Below are 21,438 nucleotides of genomic sequence, written 5' to 3'. Positions count from 1 at the left end.
TTTTTCTGTTTGTTTGTTTGAGACGGAGTCTTGCTCTGTAGCCCAGGCTGGAGTGCAGTGGTGTGATCCTGGCTCACTGCAACCTCAGCCTCCCGGGTTCAAGCAATTCTTGTGCCTCAGCCTCCCAAGTGGCTGGGACTACAGGTACGGGCCACCACATCCAGCTAATTTTTGTATTTTTAGTAGAGACAGGGTTTCACCATGTTGGCCAGGCTGGTCTGAAACTCCTGAGCTCAGGTGATCTGCCCACCTCGGCTTCCCAAAGTGTGAGGATTACAGGCATGAGCCACCATGCCCAGCCATTATATTTTCTTTAAAAACTGTTTCTTTATATTGTATAACACTTAAACAGCAACGATTTGACCTTCACTATGACATTCTACTTCCGCATCTCAATTTCTTCAGCTCTAAAATAATGAGTTTGGATTACTTCCAGTTCTAAAATCCCACCTCTCTGACAAGTAAAAAAACCATAAATATTCTTCTTCAGTAAAATGAGTACTGGTCATGTCATAGTTAATTTTATAAAGAATATGGTTTCTGGGACTGGACCGCTGAGGTTTTAGTTTCTATTCTGCAATTTATTAACTGTGAAATATCAGGTATGGTACTCAAGCCTATCAGAATTTCAGTATCAATTATCCAGTCATGGTGATGCACATCTGTAATCCCAACTACTCAGGAGGCTGAGGTGGGAGGAATGCTCGAGCCCAGAAGTTCCAGGTGGGAGGAGCTGTGATTGCGCCACTGCACTCCAACCCGGGCAACAGAACGAGACTCTGTCTCAAAAAATAAAAAATAAAAATAAAACATTTTTTTAATGAAAGAAAAAAATAAAAAACAAAATTTCAGGTTGCCCGTCAGTAAGTGGTGTAAATTACAGTACATATCTTAAGTGGTTACTATGATTAAACAGAAAAAAAGTATGTGTGGTAGAAACTGGCTGTTTACTAAACCATTTCTTTTTCTTTCTGGGCAAACAGCTAAACCACATTTTACATCTTCACTTGCAGTTAGTTGTGGCCACATGACTGAGCCCTGGTCAGTGGAATGTGAGAGGAGGAGATGCCAAATACTTCTAGTCTTAGCTTCCCAAAATCTCCCTTGTGAGTCTCCTTGTTCTCTCCCCTTCCGTGAAAACCCTGGAAACGCCTCATTAAAGATGGTGGAAGTACAAAAATGGAAGAAACATTGGTGCCTCAATTACAGCTTGCAGGAGAGCTGTATGCCTATTAGGAACACCATTAATATCATTAGTCTTAATATGACAAACGAAAAGTCTAAAAAACTTTGAACTTTAAACGCAAGTAAAAAAATGGTGATCCTGTCTACAGTATACGTGATTTGGCAACATATATAACTTTTTTTTTTTAATAGACAGGATCTCGTTCTGTCACCCAGGATGGAGGACAGTGGTGCAATCACAGCTCACGGTAACCTTAAATTCCTGGGCTCAAGCAATCCTCCCACCTCAGCTTCCTGAGTAGCTGGGACTACAGGAATGCCCAACTATGTCTAGCTAATTTTTTTTTTAATTTTTTGTAGAGATGGGGTCTTGCTGTGGTGCCCAGGTTGGTCTCAAACTCCTGGCCTCCAGCAATCCTCCTGCCTTGGCCTCCCAAAGTGCTGGGACTACAGGCGTCAGCCACTGCACTTGGCCTTTTTTTTTTTTTTTTTTTCCTTAAGCTAGAGAAAGTCTAGGAAGTAAAATTGTGTGTGGAACAGAAAAAATCTGAGCTATTCATATGTGTAACTTGGAGAAGGTATATTGTATTTACATTTATTACATTTTTTAAAAAATTTTCAGACAATATATAAGGAAGATCAAATTTAAAAATTCAAATTGGTGTCATCTTGGGGAAAAAAGGCTGGACAAAGCCTTAAAATAAAAAGAAACAATATGAAGCCCTTAGTAAAGAAACACTATTATAACTATCATAAGCCCCTGTGTGTTAAAAATAAAATAAATAGCAACTAACTCTGAGAGCTTAGTATGTGCTAGGCATTGAATGAGATAATCCATGTAAAACACCCTTGCTACAACTCAAGATAAAGATAGTATTACTCCCAATTTATAGACAAAAAACTGAAATACAAACTGAGAGATTCTGATTTCAACCCAGAGTCTATGAGTCTATGTTCTTTTTTTTTTTTTTTTGAGATGGAGTTTCGCTCTGTTGTCCAGGCTGCAGTGCAGTGGCGTGATCTCGGTTCACTGCAACATCTGCCTGTCAGGTTCAAACAATTCTCGTGCTATAGCCTACTGAGACTACACCACCCAGCTATGGTTTTTTTTTTTTTTTGAGACGGAGTCTTGATCTGTCACCAGGTTGGAGTGCAATGGCGCAATCTTGGCTCACTGCAACCTCCCGCCTCCTGGTTCAAGCGATTCTCTTGCCTCAGCCTCTCAAATAGCTGGGATTACAGGTGCATGCCACTATACCTGGCTAATTTTTGTATTTTTAGTAGAGACAGGGTTTCACCATGTTAGTCAGGCTGGACTCGAACTCCTGACCTTGTGATCCGCCCGCCAAAGTTCTAGGATTACAGGCGTGAGCCACCATGCCTGGCTGAGACTAAGTTTTTGTATATTTGGTAGAGACAGGGTTTTGCCATGTTAAGACAGGCTGGTCTTGAACTCCTGACCTCAGGTGCTCCGCCCACCTCGGCTTCCTAAAGTGCCGGGATTACAGGCGTGAGCCACCACACCCAGCCGAGTCCATGCTCTTAAATCAAATGCGTCCCCACACAAATTTGGAAGTTTCCCAATTTGTAAAAGAAGGCTCTTTATATGTAAAATCCTGTACATGAGATTCACTCTAGTTTCTAAAACACAAAAAAAGTTATACTTTATTTCATTATTATATATTATGTATGTTATGACTTACCAGTCTATCAAGTATATATCTGGTGTAAGACTATAAGATTTGAAGTGAAGAAATAATTTGGAGAGATTTTCTTCAAAGAATACTTCAAATGTTGCAAAATATTTCAACATCTAAAGATTAAAAAATCAATAAAATTATGAAAGTATATAGTCTAGAAATAAGGAAATTAAATGCTTAAACATTAACAGGAAATCTTGCTCATTAAGAATCTCATCTTTTTCTGAGTCTTCTCAGCAAACATTCATTCATAAACTATAATATAATAAGTTTACAATAGATGAGATTATCTTGGTCTTTCAATTACTGTTTTTCACTCTAAGAGGGCATTAAAACTACAGAAACAAAGGAAAACATGATCCATTCATACCATGCTGTGATCCACACGAAAAAAGGCCAACTGGCATGGCTTATTCAGGAGATTGGCAAATGCAATAAAGGCATCTGCCTCTTCCAAATTGAGAATGAGCACAGCTGCAATGAAGGACATCCCTTGGACCTTCAAAGGGAGAAGAAATTAGTCAAAATGGACTTACAATAATAAATCTATATAGTTTATTTTATTGTACTCCTGAAAAATTATAGTGACATTACAAAGTAGAATTAACCAAGATTTCTTTTTTCCTTCCCAGCAAAGGTAAATACAGAAAGCCCCTAAAGATTATGAAATCTCCCTAATTTCTTGTTCATATGGTGTGGTTTTTCAACATTAGGAAGAATTTTTGAAAAAAGAAAAAAGTTCAGATTTTACTGCTACAAAAGGCTATCTTAGTGTATTACCTAGTTTTCATTTCCTCTCAGTCTGAATTCTTTCAAAATAGAGTACAGAATCACAAAATTTAATAAAAATCAGGTGATTATTTTCATTGTTATAACACATCTGAGTAAAAAATGAAGAACTCAAAATAAAAGAGATCTATGAGAAGTGCTGCTGAAATACCAAGAAAGGAGACGTTGTGGGGGTTGAGATAATGAGCCTGGAGTCCTGGAAAAGCAAGAGACAGAAATAGCAAAAAACCTAAAATGGAAAAGAAGTATGAACTAAGACACAGAAATGGGAACAATAGGACCAGCTCAGCTGGAATAAGGGAAGGCATTTAGAGAAGGTAGGATGTGTTTATGTTGTGAAAAACCTCGAGTAAAAGGCTAAGCTGTATAGATGTTTGCTTCTTGCTTGTGAGTTATTGGCAGCTATCATACACTTCTCCTTTTTTTTTGGTTTATTTTTTCTGAAGCAGGGTCTCACTCAGTCACCTAGGCTGGAATGCAGTGGCATGATATCATCTCACTGCAACCTCTGCCTCCCAGCTCAAGCTATCCTCCTGCCTCAGCCTCCTGAGTAGCTGAGACTATGGGTGTTTACCACCACGCCCACCCAGCCCATACATTTCTTTAATTTAAAAAAAAAAAAGTTATCAAACGCACACTTCTGGAAGAGATTTGTATAATGGACTTACACAGTGAGACCATTAAGAATAACTGCAATGGGCTGGGCGCAGTGGCTCACGCCTGTAATCCCAGCACTTTGGGAGGCCGAGGCGGGCGGATCACCTGAGGTCAGGAGTTGAAGACCAGCCTGGCTAACATGGTGAAACCCTGTCTCTACTAAAAATACAAAAAATTAACCAGGAGTGCTGGCGGGTGCCTGTAGTCCTAGCTACTCAGGAGGCTGAGGCAGGAGAATGGCGTGAACCTGGGAGGCAGAGGCTACAGTAAGCCAAGATGGCACCACTGCACTCCAGACCCAGTGACAGAGCGAGACTTCATCTCAAAATAAAACAAAACAAAACAACAACAAAAAAAAACTGCAATGCTAACTTTGTCTCTTGTTCTCAGCCTAGTGTTCTGAAAGGTATGCCTACAATCACTATTTCTACTTTCTCAGCTCCCTTTTCTTTTCTTTTTTTTAATTTTTTAATTTTATTTTTTGAAACAGAGTTTCGCTCTTTTTGCCCAGGCTGGAGTGCAATGGTGCGATCTCAGCTCACCACAACCTCCACCTCCCAGGTTCAAGTGATTCTCCTGCCTCAGCCTCCCGAGTAGCTGGGATTATAGGCATGCACCACAACCCCGGCTAATTTTGTATTTTTAGTAGAGATGGGGTTTCTTCATGTTGGTCAGGTTGGTCTTGAACTCCCGACCTCAGGTGATCGACCCACCTCGGCCTCCCAAAGTGCTGGGATTACAAGCATGAGCCACCGCGCCCAGCTCTCAGCTCCCTTTTCACTCTTTAATACACTTCAGTATGTATTCCCACTCCATTACCACACTATTTTGAGATTTCTCTTGCCAGCATGACCAATGATACTTATTGTAAAACCCAGTGGGTGCTGTCTCTCTTAACAGCATTCCCTTAGCTTCTGCAATCCAATTATTTCTTTGTTCTCATCTTATTTCTCTTTCTCTGTCTTCTGAGTACTTTTTGCAGATTCTATAGTAATTGCCTACTTGATTTTCTAGAACTTACGTTCCATGAAGACAGGGACTGTAGTAGGCATAATAATTGCCCACCAAAGATGTCCAAGTCCTTATTAATTACCAGAAGCTATGAAAATGTTGCCGTACACGGTAAAGGGGACTCTGCAGATGTGATTAAGTCAAGGATCTTGAGATAGGGAGCTTATCCTGAATTATCTGGGTAGGCCTAAAGTAATCATCATGAGGTTCCTTGTAAGTGAAGAAAGAAGGCAAGCTAGTCAGAGAGATTTGAAGATGCTACACTACTGGCTTTCAAGATGGAGCTATAGGCCCATGAGCGAAGGAATGTAGGCAGCCTCTAGAAGGTGGAAAAAGCAAGGAAATGGATTCTGCCCTAGAGGTTCCAGAGGAAGCACAACCCTGCCAACACTTTGACTTCAACCCAATGAAGTCTATTTCAGACTTCTAACCTCCAGAATTGTCAAACAGTAACTTTGTGTTGTTGTTGTGTGTGTGTTTACATTTTTTTTGTAGAGACAGAGTTTTCCTATGTTGCCCAGGGTGGTCTCAAACTCCTGACCTCAAGTAATCTTCCCACCTCAGCCTCCCAAAGTGCTGGGATTACAGGCATGAGCCACGGTGCCCGGTCTAATTTGTGTTGTTTAAAGCCACTAAGTTTGTGGTAGTTTCTTACAGTATTCATAGGAAACTAGTACAGAGACCACACCATGTTTTTTGTTCATAGTTGTATTCTTAGTACCACAATATTTGCTGAATGAATACAAGGGGCAAAGTGTTAATGATCTGTAATAGAATGGTAGCAAAGTAAATAGAAAGAATTAAAATTACATTTAATTGCATCTAAAATGTTGTTTATTATAAGTAACATTATTTTACATACCACTAAAAAAGAAAAAATGCGCCAATTAAGCAATGGCATAATACCTTATCACATGGAATATTTATTTACTTACTTAATTTTTGGGGGGACAGAGTTTAGCTCTTATCATCCAGGCTGGAGTGCAGTGGCACGATATCGGCTCACTGCAACCTTCCCCTCCCAGGTTAAAGCGATTCTCCTGCCTCATCCTCCTGAGTAGTTGGGAATACAGGTGGCACCACGCCTGACTAATTTTTGTATTTTTAGTAGCGACGGGGTTTCACCATGTTGGCCTGGCTGGTCTTGAACTCCTGACTTCAGGTGATCCACCCATCTTGGCCTCCCAAAGTGCTGGGATTACAGGCGTAAGCCACCGTGTCCAGCCCAGAATAATTATTTTATGCATATTTTTAAAGCTATTTATAGCTCATTCAGATTTATCATGTATCACTCTTGTTCATATATGAAAAGAAAATAAGAAAAACAGTTATTTATATAATTTCTTCAGAGTCCAATTCTTCTAAATATTTTGCATGATTTATTGACTTATGGTGTGATGCACTGAAAAAGACACATTGTTTATGTAGTATTGCTGACAAAACTGTCTAACCTGAATCTAATCATGAAAAAATAATCAAATTCAAGTTAAGGGTCATTCCGCAAACAACTAGCCTTAACTTTTGAAAAGTGACATTGTTACGACACATACAAAAGGCTGAGGAACTGTTCTGTTTTAAAGGAAACTAAAAAGAGCAACTAAATACCACACATGACCCTGAGTGGATTCTGAACCAGGAGGAAACTGCTGTAACTTTGCTATTAATTTGAAGTTGTTCAAAATAAAAATGTGGGAAACAAACAAACAAAAAAACACAGACAACAAAAAGATACCTATCTATAGGTGCCAGGCAGATCACCTGGGGTCAGGAGTTCGAGACCAGCCTAGCCAACATGGTGAAACCCTGTCTCTACTAAAAATACAAAAAAATTAGCCAGGTGTGGTGGCAGGCGCCTGTAATCCCAGCTACTCGGGAGGCTGAGGTTGCAGTGAACCAAGATCAGCTTAAGAAATAATACTTTACCAGTTGAAGCACCTGTGTAACCCACCCACTTTCTGTCATTTGAAATTTCTCTCTTCCTCTATGCCTAGCTAGGATATGGGACAAGGCAATCCACTTAAATTCCCCACCCTTTATTGTTCTTGCAGGCTTACACACAGGCTTCTTATTTTTGGTGTCTTATTGATAATAACTATGGAGAAACAAGGACTTATAACAAAAAATAAATGAGTCGGGCATGGTGGTTCATGCCTGTAATCCTAGTAACTGGGGAGTCCAAGGCAGGATTGCTTGAGCCCAGAGATTCAGGATCTGCCTAGGCAACACAGTGAGGTTCTGTTTTTACAAAACAAAACAAAACAAAACAAAAAACAAGGTGGGGGAGTATACAAATCTTACGAAGTTCTTAGAGTAATATTTGATTCCTGGTCTACATTTTTCACTCCACCTGAGATACTGGGAAACTTGTTTGTCTTCTCACTTCTATTTTTATGATACACCCACCTTAAATCCCCATCATAGGGCAGGCCCAGTTCACTGTAAGTGCCAGGCAAATTAATAGCCACCTCCTTGCTTAAAAAGAGAAAACTTGTATCAGTGGATCTACAGACAGGTAACACTCAACACTTATCCACAATTGCTCTACCCAAAAGCAATCTATAACCATATCTTGAAAGTAGAAAACTAAGACAATTCAATAACCTTAATCTAAACAGTAGTGGTTTTAAACTGGGATAAGTGTGTTTTATAGCCACAAACAGTATCCAGAAAGTACACAGTCATGGATATTTTAAGGGAATTCAATCCCAGATCCTCAATTTACATATGTCTTCTTTTCTAAACATGATCTGGCTGACAATGCCACAGTAACAAGTGAAAGTCACAGTCCTCACCTATGACAAAAATTACTAGGGGGAATTGCTAGGAGGCATGAAATGTGGATAATTCTAAATATTGGTTGGGGAAACCTTCTGGCTTCCTGTCACATATACGACTAAATAAGACTGAATTCTAGTACATGGTAGAATGGGGATGAGTAATGACAATACAGTGACCTCACCTCTTCCGTATCACATGTAATATCAAAAAATACATAGTCCTCGGCCTGGCGCAGTGGCTCACACCTATAATCCCAGCACTTTGGGAGGCCGAGGCCGGCAGATCACTTTAGGTCAGGAGTTGTAGACCAGTCTAGCCAACAAGGCAAAACCCCATCTCTACTAAAAATACAAAAAATAGCCAGGCATGGTGGCATGTGCCTGTAATCCCAGTTACTCGGGAGGCTGAGGCAGGAGAACTGCTTGAACCCAAGGGGCAGAGGTTGCAGTGAGCTGAGATCGTGCCACTGCACTCCAGCCTGGGCAACAGAGCAAGACTCTATCTCGGAAAAAAAAAAAAAAAAAAGAATGCATAGTCCTTGAGGGAGAGTTCCAGGAGATCCAGGAAAACAAAGAGAACAGCACCTGCAGTACAGAGCCCCATCACGCAGGCTGGAGTGCGGTGGTGGGATCTCGGCTCACTACAACCTCCGTCTCCTGGGTTCAAGCAATTCTCCTGCTTTAGCCTCCCGAGTAGCTGGGATTACAGGCCTGTGCCACCACACCTGACTAATTTTTGTATTTTTAGTAGAGACAGGATTTCACCATGTTGGCCAGGCTGGCCTCAAACTCCTGACCTCAGGTGATCCACCTGCCTCGGCCTCCCAAAATGCTGGGATTACAGGCATGAGCCACCGTGCCCAGACACTGTGGTTCTTTTAAATAAGTATAACTGAAACGTGAACCAAGATTACCAAATTTTTTCAAGAATAAAAACTAATATAAAACGTTCATATGAGTTATTTATAGATTCAGCATATGTTATTCATTAACATAGTTAAAAAAACGTATTTGGTCAAATCATGACATGAAATAGGTATTCCAATACAATCTACACTATTTTTAACTTATAAAGTAAGTATGATTTGACTGACTGGTTTGTCAATGAGCCTTGATACTACCAGTTAAGTTATATGGTGGTCATTTTACATAAATTCAATGACCTAACAGAGCTCATTTCGGCAGCAAATATACAATGACCTAATAAGTCTGCAGCCAGGGTTTAAAAAATATATATTTAAAACATATTCTTAAAAAATCATTATCATAAGTGTAATAAAAGTAACAGTATTTTAATTTTCCCCAATTTTTCTCAGTATACCAGGTTAAACAAGTGCCTTTAAGTGAGGATTTTTGTTTGTTTGTTTTGAGACAGAATCTCACTCTGTCACCCAGGCTGGAGTGAGTGGCACAACCTCAGCTCATTGCAACCTTTGCCTCCCAGGTTCAAGCAATTCTCGTGCCTCAGCCTCCTGAGTAGCTGGGATTACAGGCATGCGCCTCCGCGCTGAGGTAATTTTTGTATTTTTAGTAGAGACAGGATTTCGCCACGTTGGCCAGGCTGGTCTTGAACTCCTGGCCTCAAGTGATCTGCCTGCCTCAGTATCCCAGAGTGCTAGGGTTACAGGCATGAGCCACCACACACAGCCTGAAGATATAATTTTAATAGATTTTTTTTCTTTTTTTAAAATCTAGTGTAGGCTGTAGGCTGGGTGTAGCGGCTCATACATAAACCCAGCACTTTGGGAGGCTGAGGTGGGAGGATCACTTGAGCCCCAGGAGTTCAAGATCAGCCTGGGCAACAGAGTGAAACCTTGTCTCAAAACAAAAAACACAAAACACAAAATAAAATTTAGCATAAAATGTCAGTAATAGATATTTTGACTAGTCTCAATAAAGGCTTTTGGGATACTTTACAGAAACTGAGAAAATGAACAATTCTAATGATTGGTAACAAAATGTTTTTGCAACTCAAGTACTTAACAGTCTTCTGTTTTTAATAAAGTTGAAGGAGAATCTAATTGAGTTACTGAGATAATTAAAAATTTGTTTTTTTTTCATTTATGTAGTCTATTTGTTTTGATCAGTTATACTAATAATTGTAATAACAAATTAGAAAAAACATTTAATATTTAGAATATTATGTATATCACAAATAAAGCTGATTTTTCATTTTTAATTAATTTATATATTTGTAGCAGAAGTATAATGAGATTACTAAAAGACTTTTGGGTAGAAAAGTGTTACATTAGAATAAAATTCTGTGACAGAAGTCAAATAAAATACAGTAGTCCTCCACTTTCCCCAGTTTTGCTTTCTGAAGTTTCAGTTACCTGTGGTCAACAGTGGTCTGAAAATATTAAATGGCAAGTTCCAGAAATAAACAAGTCATACATTTTAAACTGCATGCTATTCTAAATAGGGTGGTAAAATCTGGAGTGGTCCTGCTCCATCCTGCCAAGGAAAAGAATCATCCCTCTATCCAGCATAACCATGCTGTATATGCTACCCACCTGCCTAGTAGCCATCTCAGTTATAAGATCAACTGTTGTGGTATTGTAGAGCTTGTGTTCGAGTACTGCTTCTTTTACCTAAATTGTTAGAAGAGTGTTATAACTGTACTACTTTATTACTAGTTATTGCTGTTTATGTCTTATTGTGCCTAATCAATAAATTTTATCATAGGTATGTATGTATAGAAAAAACATAGTATCTATAGGATTCTGCACTATCTGCAGTTTCAGGACAAGTACAAAACCCTATATAGGCCAGGCACGGTGGCTCACGCCTGTAATCCCAGTACTTTGGGAGGCCAAGGCGGGTGGATTGCCTGAGGTCAGGAGTTCGAAACTAGCCTGGCCAACATAGTGAAACCCCGTCTCTACTAAAAATACAAAAAATTAACCGGGCGTGGTGGCGGGCACCTGTAATCCCAGTTACTCGAGAGGCTGAGGCAGGAGAATTGCTTGAACCCAGGAGGCAGAGGGTGCAGTGAGCCAAGATCGTGCCATTGCACTCCAAACTGGGCAACAAGAGCGAATCCCCATCTTGGCCGGGCATGGTGGCTCACACCTGTAATCCCAGCACTTTGGGAGGCTGAGGTGGGAGGACCATGAGGTCAGGAAATCGAGACCATCCTGGCTAACATGGTGAAACCCTGTCTCTACTAAAAACACAAAAAAATTAGCCAGGTGTGGTGGCAGGCACCTGTAGTCCCAGCTACTCGGGAGGCTGAGGCAACAGAACGGTGTGAACCTGGGAGGTGGAGCTTACAGTGAGTCAAGATAGCGCCACTGCACTCCAGCCTGGGCAACAGAGCAAGACTCCATCTCAAAAAAAAAAAAAAAAAGGAAGAAAAAATTAAAAAGAGCAAAATCCCGTCTCAAAAACAAAAACAAAAAAACCCAAACTTATATATTCCACTTGGTGTCTTGGAATATATCCCTTAAGGATAAGTGGGGACTGCTGTATATGGCTATTACCAAAAAGACAAAACATAAGTGTTGGTGAGGTTGTTGAGAAAAAAACTTGCACACTGTTAATAGGAATGTAAATTAGTACAGCTACTATAGAAAACTCTATGAAGTTCTTCAAAAAAACTAAAAATAGAATTACTATGTGGTCCAGCAATCTCACTTCTGGCTATTACCCAAAAGACTTGAAATCAGTATATCAAAAAGATATCTGCACTCCCATGTTCACTACAGCACTACTCACAATAGCCAAGTTAAGGAATCAACCTAAGTGTACATCAATAGATGAATGGGGTGAGAGAGAGTGTGTGTGTGTGTGTGTGTGTGTGTGTGTGTGTGTGTGTGTGTATACAAAAGAATACTGTTCAGCCTTAACAAAGGAAGGAACTCTGTCATTTGGGACAACATGGATGGAACTGGAGAACATTATGCTAAGTGAAATAAGGCAAAAACAGAAAAGCAAATATTGCATGTTCTCACTTAAATGTGTAATCTAAAACCACCGAACTCATAGAAGCAGAGAGCAGAATGGTAGTTACCAGAGGCTTGGGGGTAGGGAAGATGATAATCAAAGAGTACAAAAAGCTCCAGGTTGAAATGAGGAGTAACTTTCATTTTTTTTGAGACAAGGTACCACTCTGTTGCCCAGGCACGATCTCGGCTCACTACAGCCTCAAGAGCCTGAACTCTAGCGATCTTTCCACCTCAGCCTCTTGAGTAGCTGGGACTACAGGTGTAAACCATCACACCTGGCTAATTTTTTATTATTTGCAGAGATGAGGTCTCACTGTGTTGCTCAGGCTGGTCTTAAGCTCCTGGGCTCAAGCGATCTTCCCACCTTGGCCTCCCAAATGCTGGGATTACAAGCATGAGCCACCATGCCTGGCCTGATTTTTTTTTTTTAATATCTATTACACAACATGGCAAACACAACTAATGATTGAGTACTGTACATTTCACAATCTCTTAGAGAGTAAATCTCAAATACTCTCATTACAAAAAAGGTCAAATATTTCAGATGTTGGGCAGATTAACTACTTTGTTTTAATTATACAACATTATATTAAAAAATCATAGTATCAGTCAGACACCGTAGCTCATATATGTAATCCCAGCACTATGGGAGGCCAATGCGGGCAGGTCACTTGAGCCAGGAGTTCAAGACAAGCCTGGGAAACATAGTGCCCTGTCTTAACAAAAAATACAGAAAATTAGCCAAGCATGGTGGCTTGTGCCTGCCGTCCCAGCTACCTGGGAGGCTGAGGTGGAAGACTCACCAGGGACCAAGGGACCAGGAGGTCAAGTCTATAGTAAGTCATGATCACGCCACTGTACTCTAGCCTGGGTGACAGACTGAGACCCTGTCTCAAAAAAATAAAAAAAGAAAGAGATACAAGTTCAGAGAAAAAGCAAAAAATGTAAAATATTAATGAAAAGTTTGTTAATATATACTTTTTTAAATGGACTATGATATATGTAAATTCATTACAGTATTTAAATTCCACTACAGACTTCTTTTCTTTTTTTTTGAGACAGGGTCTTGCTGTGTTGTGCAGGCTGGAATGCAGTGGTCCAATCCTAGTTCACTGCAGCCTGGGAGTCCTGAGCTCAAGCGATCTTCCTGCCTCAACCTCCCAAAGTGCTGGGATTTACAGGCCCGAGCCACTGTGCCCAGTCTGGGGACTTTTTTTTTTTTTTTTTTTTTTCTTGAGACAGAGTTTCGCTCTTGTTGCCCAGGTTGGAGTGCAGTGGCACGATCTTGGCTCACTGCAACCTCCGCCTCCCAGGTTCAAGCAATTCTCCTGCCTCAGCCTCTTGAGTAGCTGGGATTACAGGCGCATGCCACCATGCCCGGCTAATTTTTGTATTTTTAGTAGAGACGGGGTTTTGCCATGTTGGTCAGGCTGGTCTCCAACTCATGAACGCGTGATCCACCCACCTTGGCCTCCCAAAGTGCTGGGATTACAGGTGTGAGCCACCTCGCCTGGCCTGCCTGGGGACATTTTAAAAAAACTATAAGATGTCAAATTTAACCAGTGCTAAAAAATTAAATTATTTACAAGTAAACTTATAATAAAAAACTTTAAACTTCAGCTTAAACATGTGAAGGGGATACAAGGTGTTCTTACAATTCATTCACAGAATACCTGAGTAAGAGAGTTTAAAGACTCTGCTCAAATCTAACTTTCTCTATAAGGACTATCTGATGATCTTTCCAAATACTACGACCTGCCCCACCCTAAATCTGGCACTTTCCCCCTTTATCATCCCACACTTTTCCACAGCACTTATCTTTTAATATAACATGATTTACTTGTTTGTTGTTTATTGTCTCTTTCTTCTAAACTGTAAGCATTGTAAGGAAAGAAATAATTTTGTTCACTGAGGTATTTCAAGTACCTAGAACAATGCCTGACATATAGTCATAAGTGCACAATATTTATTGAGGAAACAAACATAGAAATGAACATGCAACAGAACAAAGTAACTTGTACCAGACAGTCACCCTATAGAGATGTCTAACATTCTTTTATTTTAAGGCAAAGGTGCGAAGATGAAAGTTCTATAACTTCTAGTTAAAAATGGCAATTGAACATCACATCTTTCTTTGTTCTCCTGAAAAATCCAACTAAAAATACAGTAAAGAAAAAAAATATTAACCCATGAGGACTACAAGAATGAAAAATTATATAGTAGATAGTTAATAGTGTTTTAGAAATTGTAAATTAAATAAGTGTAGAATGTTAAAACTAAAATATCTACAGAGGAGGAAGCCAACAATCAGCAAGCCAATTCTGCTGTAAAACCCTGAAGGCTCAGAAGCTGAAGTTGTCAGGTACCTGTGAAATTGAGAAATAGAGCTAAAAATAGGATTGGGTGAAAGTCTGTAAAAGGAGCAAATCCCCTCCCCTATCCTTTAGGGACAGGTACCTATCCTTCCCTTAACCTGGTGGAACACAGGAGGTTTACTCTCTAGAGGCACAGTCATGGAAAAGAAGGTTAAAAGAGGGGGACAAGGCACCCCCCTGACATCAGGACATGGAATAAAAGTTTAGAAATTGCATGGTGAAATCTCCCATAGCTCCCCCAGAAAACTGACAGTCTCAAGTACATATAAGCTCAGCAAGAGATGGAAAGATTCTTCACTGGGTAAATTGATAAGCCCAAGAAAAACAGACATAGAGATACAGACATTTGGGAGCTAATACAACATAGGATATTTTGATAAAGAGTGTAGATAAAATGCTTACATTCAAAAAACAGATTGAAACAAATACTTACATAACCAACATCAGGTCTGTAGCACGTGTATGCCCCTAAAATACTATGTAAGACATCATGATATGGGCCACCCTTAGGAGAGAAAAATGAAATTTGAAACTGTACAAATAATTGTCTCTAAGTTAATTTTTATATAACATGTTAATAAACTGTAACATTTCCTAAATGACTAGTTTTAGCATATTTAATAAAAAATATTATAAATGTACTCTGCCAAGATGTTTTCCAAATTATTAATAAGAAATATTTAATACTGCAGATGGGTACAGTGGCTCATGCCTGTAATCCCAGAACTTTAGGAGGTCGAGATGGGCAGGTCACTTGAGGCCAGGAGTTTGACACCAGCTTGGCTAACATGGCAAAACCCCATCTCTACTACAAATACAAAAATTAGCTGGGCATGGTGTCATACGCCTGTAATCCCAGCTACTCGGGTGGCTGAGGCAGAAGAATGGCTTGAACTCAGGAGGCAGTGGTTGCACTGAGCCAGGATTGCACCACTGCACTCCAGCCTGGGCAAAAGAGTGAGAATCGCTCAAAAAAAAAAAAAAAGAAAGAAAGAAAGAAAAAAGAAATATTTAGTACTAAATAACAACAACAACAAAAAAGTCAAATAAACTTACTTGATGGATACAAGCTATATAATTTGCCAACAGTTTTAAAACCTTCTAGATTTGGTATAATAAGAGTATGATGAATACAGATTGTTTCATTTTATATAATACAGCATCAGCAAAAAAAATCATCAAGCTACACTAAACCGTGTTAATAATTTTAATCTTTTTTTTTTTTTTTTTTTTTGAGACGGAGTCTCGCTCTGTCACCCAGGCTGGAGTGCAGTGGCCGGATCTCAGCTCACTGCAAGCTCCGCCTCCCGGGTCCCCGCCATTCTCCTGCCTCAGCCTCCCGAGTGGCTGGGACTACTTTGCTGGGACTACAGGCGCCTGCCACCTCGCCCGGCTAGTTTTTTTTTTGTATTTTTAGTAGAGACGGGGTTTCACCGTGTTAGCCAGGATGGTCTCGATCTCCTGACCTCGTGATCCACCCGTCTCGGCCTCCCAAAGTGCTGGGATTACAGGCTTGAGCCACCGCGCCCGGCCAATAATTTTAATCTTAATGGTAAAAATTTTTATCTCATTTTATTTTTATAAATCTAAACATAGAAGAATTCCATGTATAAAGACTTGAATCAGCTGGGTGTGGTGGCACATGCCTGTAATCCCATAATCCCAGCTACTCAGGAGGCCGATACAGGAGGATTGCTTGAGCCTAGGAGTTCGAGTCCAGCCTGGGCAACACAGCAAGACCTGATCTCAAATTTAAAAAGAAATAAAAATAAAGACTTCAGCCAAAGGTAAAGTATATATAATGTAGTCATTTCTCTTTCAATAAGGTATAATCAACTTCATAATAGCCTATGTACAAAAAAAAACCATTTCTTCCTATTTTAATGATAATTCTGAAACATTTTAAGTTTTGTGACAAAGTTCTTTATACTTTAACAATATACTAGGCCAGAACATTAATAATTCATATATCTTACAAAATAAAAAGCAAAACAAATTCACTGTAATAAAATTCATCAAGTACCTACTACATAAAAGGTATTAAATGCTATGCTAACTACAATGTATTTTGGTCAGTGGAATAAAATAATAGAAATTCCTTTATAATTTTATAACTAGTTTTAGACTTTTATACAAGGTTCCCAATTTCTATAGTTTTGCCTTTTTTAAAGTAATAGCTATTCATTTAAATAATCTGTTGCCTTGGATATTGATAGATTTTTTTTTTTAAGTAATGACAAGCTGGTTAGAAACCCTCACCTTCTGAAAGATGTAGAGAGATGGAAATGTACGGGATATGTCCAACTTAATTAATTCCAGACTGGCCTCTCGATCAGCAACAGATACACCTGCATTTACCAAGCAGATACAATTTAAATGATCACTTGGCTGTAACAAGTTCAATTTTATAAATACAGAATGATCACACAGCATATGTGCTATTTAATTAAAGTTAAAAGCTGAATAATCAAGAAATTATAAGAAATGTCACACAGCTTTTGTTAGAACTTGTTAGTCTCTTGTACAAAAAAGATAGCTATACATTTATCAGAAAGTTATATGGTAAAAGATTTCTAGTTCCAGTTTTTACAGAAGATAAAGGCAGACCATTATTTTCATGGTAACAACTAGGAAAAAAACTACAAATATCAAATTTAAAAAATCATCAGAGAGCTATGGATACAGAGAGATCAATAGGATTTAAATTCCAGAAAAGCAAGAGGCTTTCCTTGGTGAGCAGATGTTGCGGGAAGTCAGGGAACCCAAACAGAGGGACCGGCTGAAGCCACAGCAGAAGAACATAAATTGTGAAGATTTCATGGCCATTTATCACTTCCCCAATCAACACTCTTATAATTTCCTATGTCTGTCTTTACTTTAATCTCTTAATCCCATCATCTTCATGAGCTGAAGATGCATGTCACCTCAGGACCCTGTGATGATTGCGTTATCTGCACAAATTGTTTGTAAATCATGTGTGTTTGAACAATATGAAATCTGAGCACCTTGAAAAGAATAGGATAACAGCAATTTTCAGGGAACAAGGGAGATAACAATAAAGTCTGACGGCCTGCGGGGCCAGACAGAACAGGGTCATATTTCTCTTCTTCCAGAAAGCGAACAGGAGAAATATTGCTGAATTCTTTTCTCAGCAAGGAATAACTCTGGACAAACGAATGCATTTCCAGGCGAAGGTCTCTAAAATGGCCACTCTGTGAGTGTCTGTCTTACGCAGTTGAAGATAAGGGATGAAATACAACCTGGTCTCCTACAGCACCCCCAGGCTTGCTAGGATTAGGAAATTCCAGCCTGGTGAATTCTAGTCAGACCAGTTGTCTGCTCACGAACCCTGTTTCCTGTTAAGATGTTTATCAATGACAACGTGTGCCCAGCAGAACATGGACCTTCATCAGTAATTCTAGTTTCACCATGGCCTTGTGATCTCACTCTGTCTCTCTGCCCTTGTGATATTTTATTGCCTTTGAAGCATGTGATCTCTGTGACCCATTCCCTATTCGTATACCCCTCCCCTTTTGAAACCCCTAATAAAAACTTGCTGGTTTTTGTGGCTCAAGGGGCATCATGGAACCTGCTGACATGTGATGCATTCCCCGGACACCCAGCTTTAAAATTTCTCTCTTTTGTATTCTTTCCCTTTATTTCTCAGACCAGCCGACACTTAGGGAAAACAGAAAAGAACCTACGTTGAAATATCAGGGGCTGGTTCCCCCAATAAGTAGACACCAGTGTCCATTTTTCTTCCTAGGGGTATCTGCCAGGTCTGGGTATGGGCTTAGGATCAAGCTTGCCATAGACAAAGTCACTCTGGTTGAAGGAAGAGAAACCAGAAAAGCTACACATGGCCAAATAAAACTGATGTGATAGACAGGAATCTGTAGGAGTCCTGAATGTGTACCTGGTTTTCCCTATGGGACTTTTCTGAATGCAGAAGGCCGGGCTAGAAATGCCGAATAAAATCACCCAAAGTCACAAGGTCTTGAGAGGGCCTATCATTGGAGGGAGATACCTGTAATCAAAATAGAAAACTTTGGGCTGGGTGTGGTGGCTCCAAAGTGGCACCACTTTGTGGGGGCTCAAAGTGCTGTAATTCCAGCACTTTGGGAGGCCAAGGTGGGTGGATCATCTGAGGTCAGGAGTTTGAGACCAGCCGGACCAACATGGTGAAACCCCATCTCTACTAAAAATACAAAAATTAGCCAGGTGTGGTGGAGCGTGCCTGTAATCCCAGTTACTCAGGGGGCTGAGCCAGGAAAATTGCTTGAACCTGGGAGGCGGAGGTTGCAGTGAGCTGAGATTGCGCCACTGCACTCCAGCCCGGGCGACAGAGCGAGACTCAATCTGAAGAAAATAAAAACACTTTTTCCCCATCAAGAAATTTGAAACTCAAGATAAACTAAATCTATCGAAAGCTGCAACCTTGCCCCAACCGAGATCAATTAATGGTTGAATTGAGGTGATAAGCCCTTAATCAAACTGCCTAACAGGAAAAAGCAGTTTTCTCTGCAGTGGAAACCTCAGCTTTGGTTTCTACATTCTTTTTATATACAATGTCTGGCATACAATTTAAACATTTAAGATATACAAAGAAGCAGAAAATGTGACTTACAACCACTTTATTTTTTTTATTTTTATTTTTTTTTTTGAGACGGAGTCTCGCTCTGTCGCCCAGGCTGGAGTGCAGTGGCGCGATCTCGGCTCACTGCAAGCTCCGCCTCCCGGGCTTACGCCATTCTCCTGCCTCAGCCTCCCGAGTAGCTGGGACCACAGGCGCCCGCCACCTCGCCCGGCTAGTTTTTTGTATTTTTTTTTTTAGTAGAGACGGGGTTTCACCGTGTTTGCCAGGATGGTCTCGATCTCCTGACCTCGTGATCCGCCCGTCTCGGCCTCCCAAAGTGCTGGGATTACAGGCTTGACCCACCGCGCCCGACCTACAACCACTTTAAAGGGGAAATAAGGGGGAAAAACAGCCAATGGAGGCAGACCTGCAGATGATGCAGTATTGGAATTAACAGACGACAATACTATTATAAATATGTTAAAGAAAATATCTGGCTGATATGCGCTAGAGAAAAAAATAATAATAAATTTTAAAGAGAAAATAGAGGAAAAGATGGGGGAAGGAACATGGGATGGGAAGATGAAGAATTTCAACAGAGAAATAGAATGTATAAAAAGAACCAAATGAATATTCTACAGTTACAAAGCATATCTGAAATTAAAAGCCCATTACACAGATTTAGATTTAATAGCAGACTAGATAAACCAGAAGAAAGCATTAGTGAATTTGATAATGGATCAATAAAAATCAATGAAACTGAAGCAGAGAAAGAGAGAGAGAGAAAAAAGAGTTGGCCAGGCACAGGGGTTCATGCCTGCAATCCCAGCACTTTGGAAGGCCAAGGCAGGAGGATGGCTTGAGGCCAGGAGTTTCAGACCAGCTGGGGAAACATAGAGAGACCCCATGCCTATATGATAAATTAAAAAATTTTTTTCAATTATATAAAATTGTATCTATCCCCTACCTCCCGCCCCCCCCCGCAAAAAAAAAGAGTGTAAGAGGCTTGTGAAACACTGTTTTTTTTTTTTTTTTGAGACGGAGTGTCGCTCTGTTGCCCAGGCTGGAGTGCGGTGGCGCGCTCTCGGCTCACTGCCAGCTCCACCTCCCGGGTTCACGCCATTCTCCTGCCTCAGCCTCCCGAGTAGCTGGGACTACAGGCGCCCGCCACCTCGCCTGGCTAGTTTTTTTTGTATTTTTGTAGAGACGGGGTTTCACTGTGTTAGCCAGGATGGTCTCGATCTCCTGACCTCGTGATCCGCCCGTCTCGGCCTCCCAAAGTGCTGGGATTACAGGCTTGACCCACCGCGCCCGGCCGTATGTGAAACACTGTTAAATGGTCTACTATACATGTAATTGGAGTCTAGAAGGAAAACAGGCAAGATAGGGCAGAAGCAATATCTAAAAAGGCAATGACCAAAAAGTTAAATGACACATGCAAATTATAAATATCCAGGAAATAAGAAAACAGTAATTTATGTAGACACTGCTTCTGACTGGAACTCTTCATTACATTCAATTAATTTCTACTGAAGTGCAACTTTCACCATTTATTCTTTTCTTTTGGAGACAAAGTCTGTTACCCAGGCTGCAGTGCAATGGCACGATCTCAGCTCACCACAATCTCCGCCTCCCAGGTTCAAGCCATTCTCCCTGCCTCAGCCTCCCGAGTAGCTGGGATTACAGGCACCTGCCACCACGCCCGGCTATTGTTTGTTTTTTTCAGTAGAGACAGGGTTTCGCCATGTTGTCCAGGCTGGTTTTGAACTCCTGACCTCAGGTGATCCACCTGCCTTGGCCCCACAAAGTGCTAGGATTACAGGTGTGAGCCATTTGCCCAGCCTCACCAATTATTCTTGAAAAAATATTTCAGAAATGAATACTTATAATTTTAATTCTTATAATTTCAATGCTTCATAAAAATGAGTTTTCAAAGAATGATGAAATAGCTGCTGTCTGCCAGTATAAAACTTCTTTACCTTTTATGTACTTTTAGTTCTCCACAAATAGCTGACATAGCTAAAAGGCCTTAGGATGATACTTACACGAACTCTTCTGTAAATCAAGTCTTTTCTCTAGCCTTGTTTACTGAAAGGGTTATTAAGATTAAATAAGATGGGCCGGGCGCGGTGGCTCAAGCCTGTAATCCCAGCACTTTGGGAGGCCGAGACGGGCGGATCACGAGGTCAGGAGATCGAGACCATCCTGGTTAATATGGTGAAACCCCGTCTCTACTAAAAAGTACAAAAAATCTAGCCGGGCAAGGTGGCGGGCGCCTGTGGTCCCAGCTACTTGGGAGGCTGAGGCAGGAGAATGGCATGAACCCGGGAAGCGGAGCTTGTAGTGAGCTGAGATCTGGCCACTGCACTCCAGCCTGGGCGACAGAGCGAAACTCCGTCTCAAAAAAAAAAAAAAAAAAAA

General features: G+C 40.5%; 1 protein-coding gene across 1 annotated transcript in view; it reads right to left on the bottom strand.

Annotated features, from left to right (window-relative positions):
- TBC1D12 (TBC1 domain family member 12) overlaps positions 1 to 21,438 on the bottom strand; it is a 150,765-nt gene that overhangs the window by 10,165 nt on the left and 119,162 nt on the right. The window contains exons 8-11 of the mRNA XM_025396932.1: positions 16,701 to 16,789; positions 14,875 to 14,946; positions 3,256 to 3,384; positions 2,889 to 2,998 (exon numbers count right to left, since the gene is read on the bottom strand). Coding sequence (XP_025252717.1) covers positions 2,889 to 2,998; positions 3,256 to 3,384; positions 14,875 to 14,946; positions 16,701 to 16,789 — 400 coding nt within the window. The remainder of the gene's footprint in view (positions 1 to 2,888; positions 2,999 to 3,255; positions 3,385 to 14,874; positions 14,947 to 16,700; positions 16,790 to 21,438) is intronic.

Source organism: Theropithecus gelada, chromosome 9 (genome assembly GCF_003255815.1).
Source record: "Theropithecus gelada isolate Dixy chromosome 9, Tgel_1.0, whole genome shotgun sequence".
NCBI lineage: Eukaryota > Metazoa > Chordata > Mammalia > Primates > Cercopithecidae > Theropithecus > Theropithecus gelada.
The sequence above is the reverse complement of the archived record's forward strand: the minus strand, read 5'-3'. Positions and strand labels throughout refer to the sequence as shown.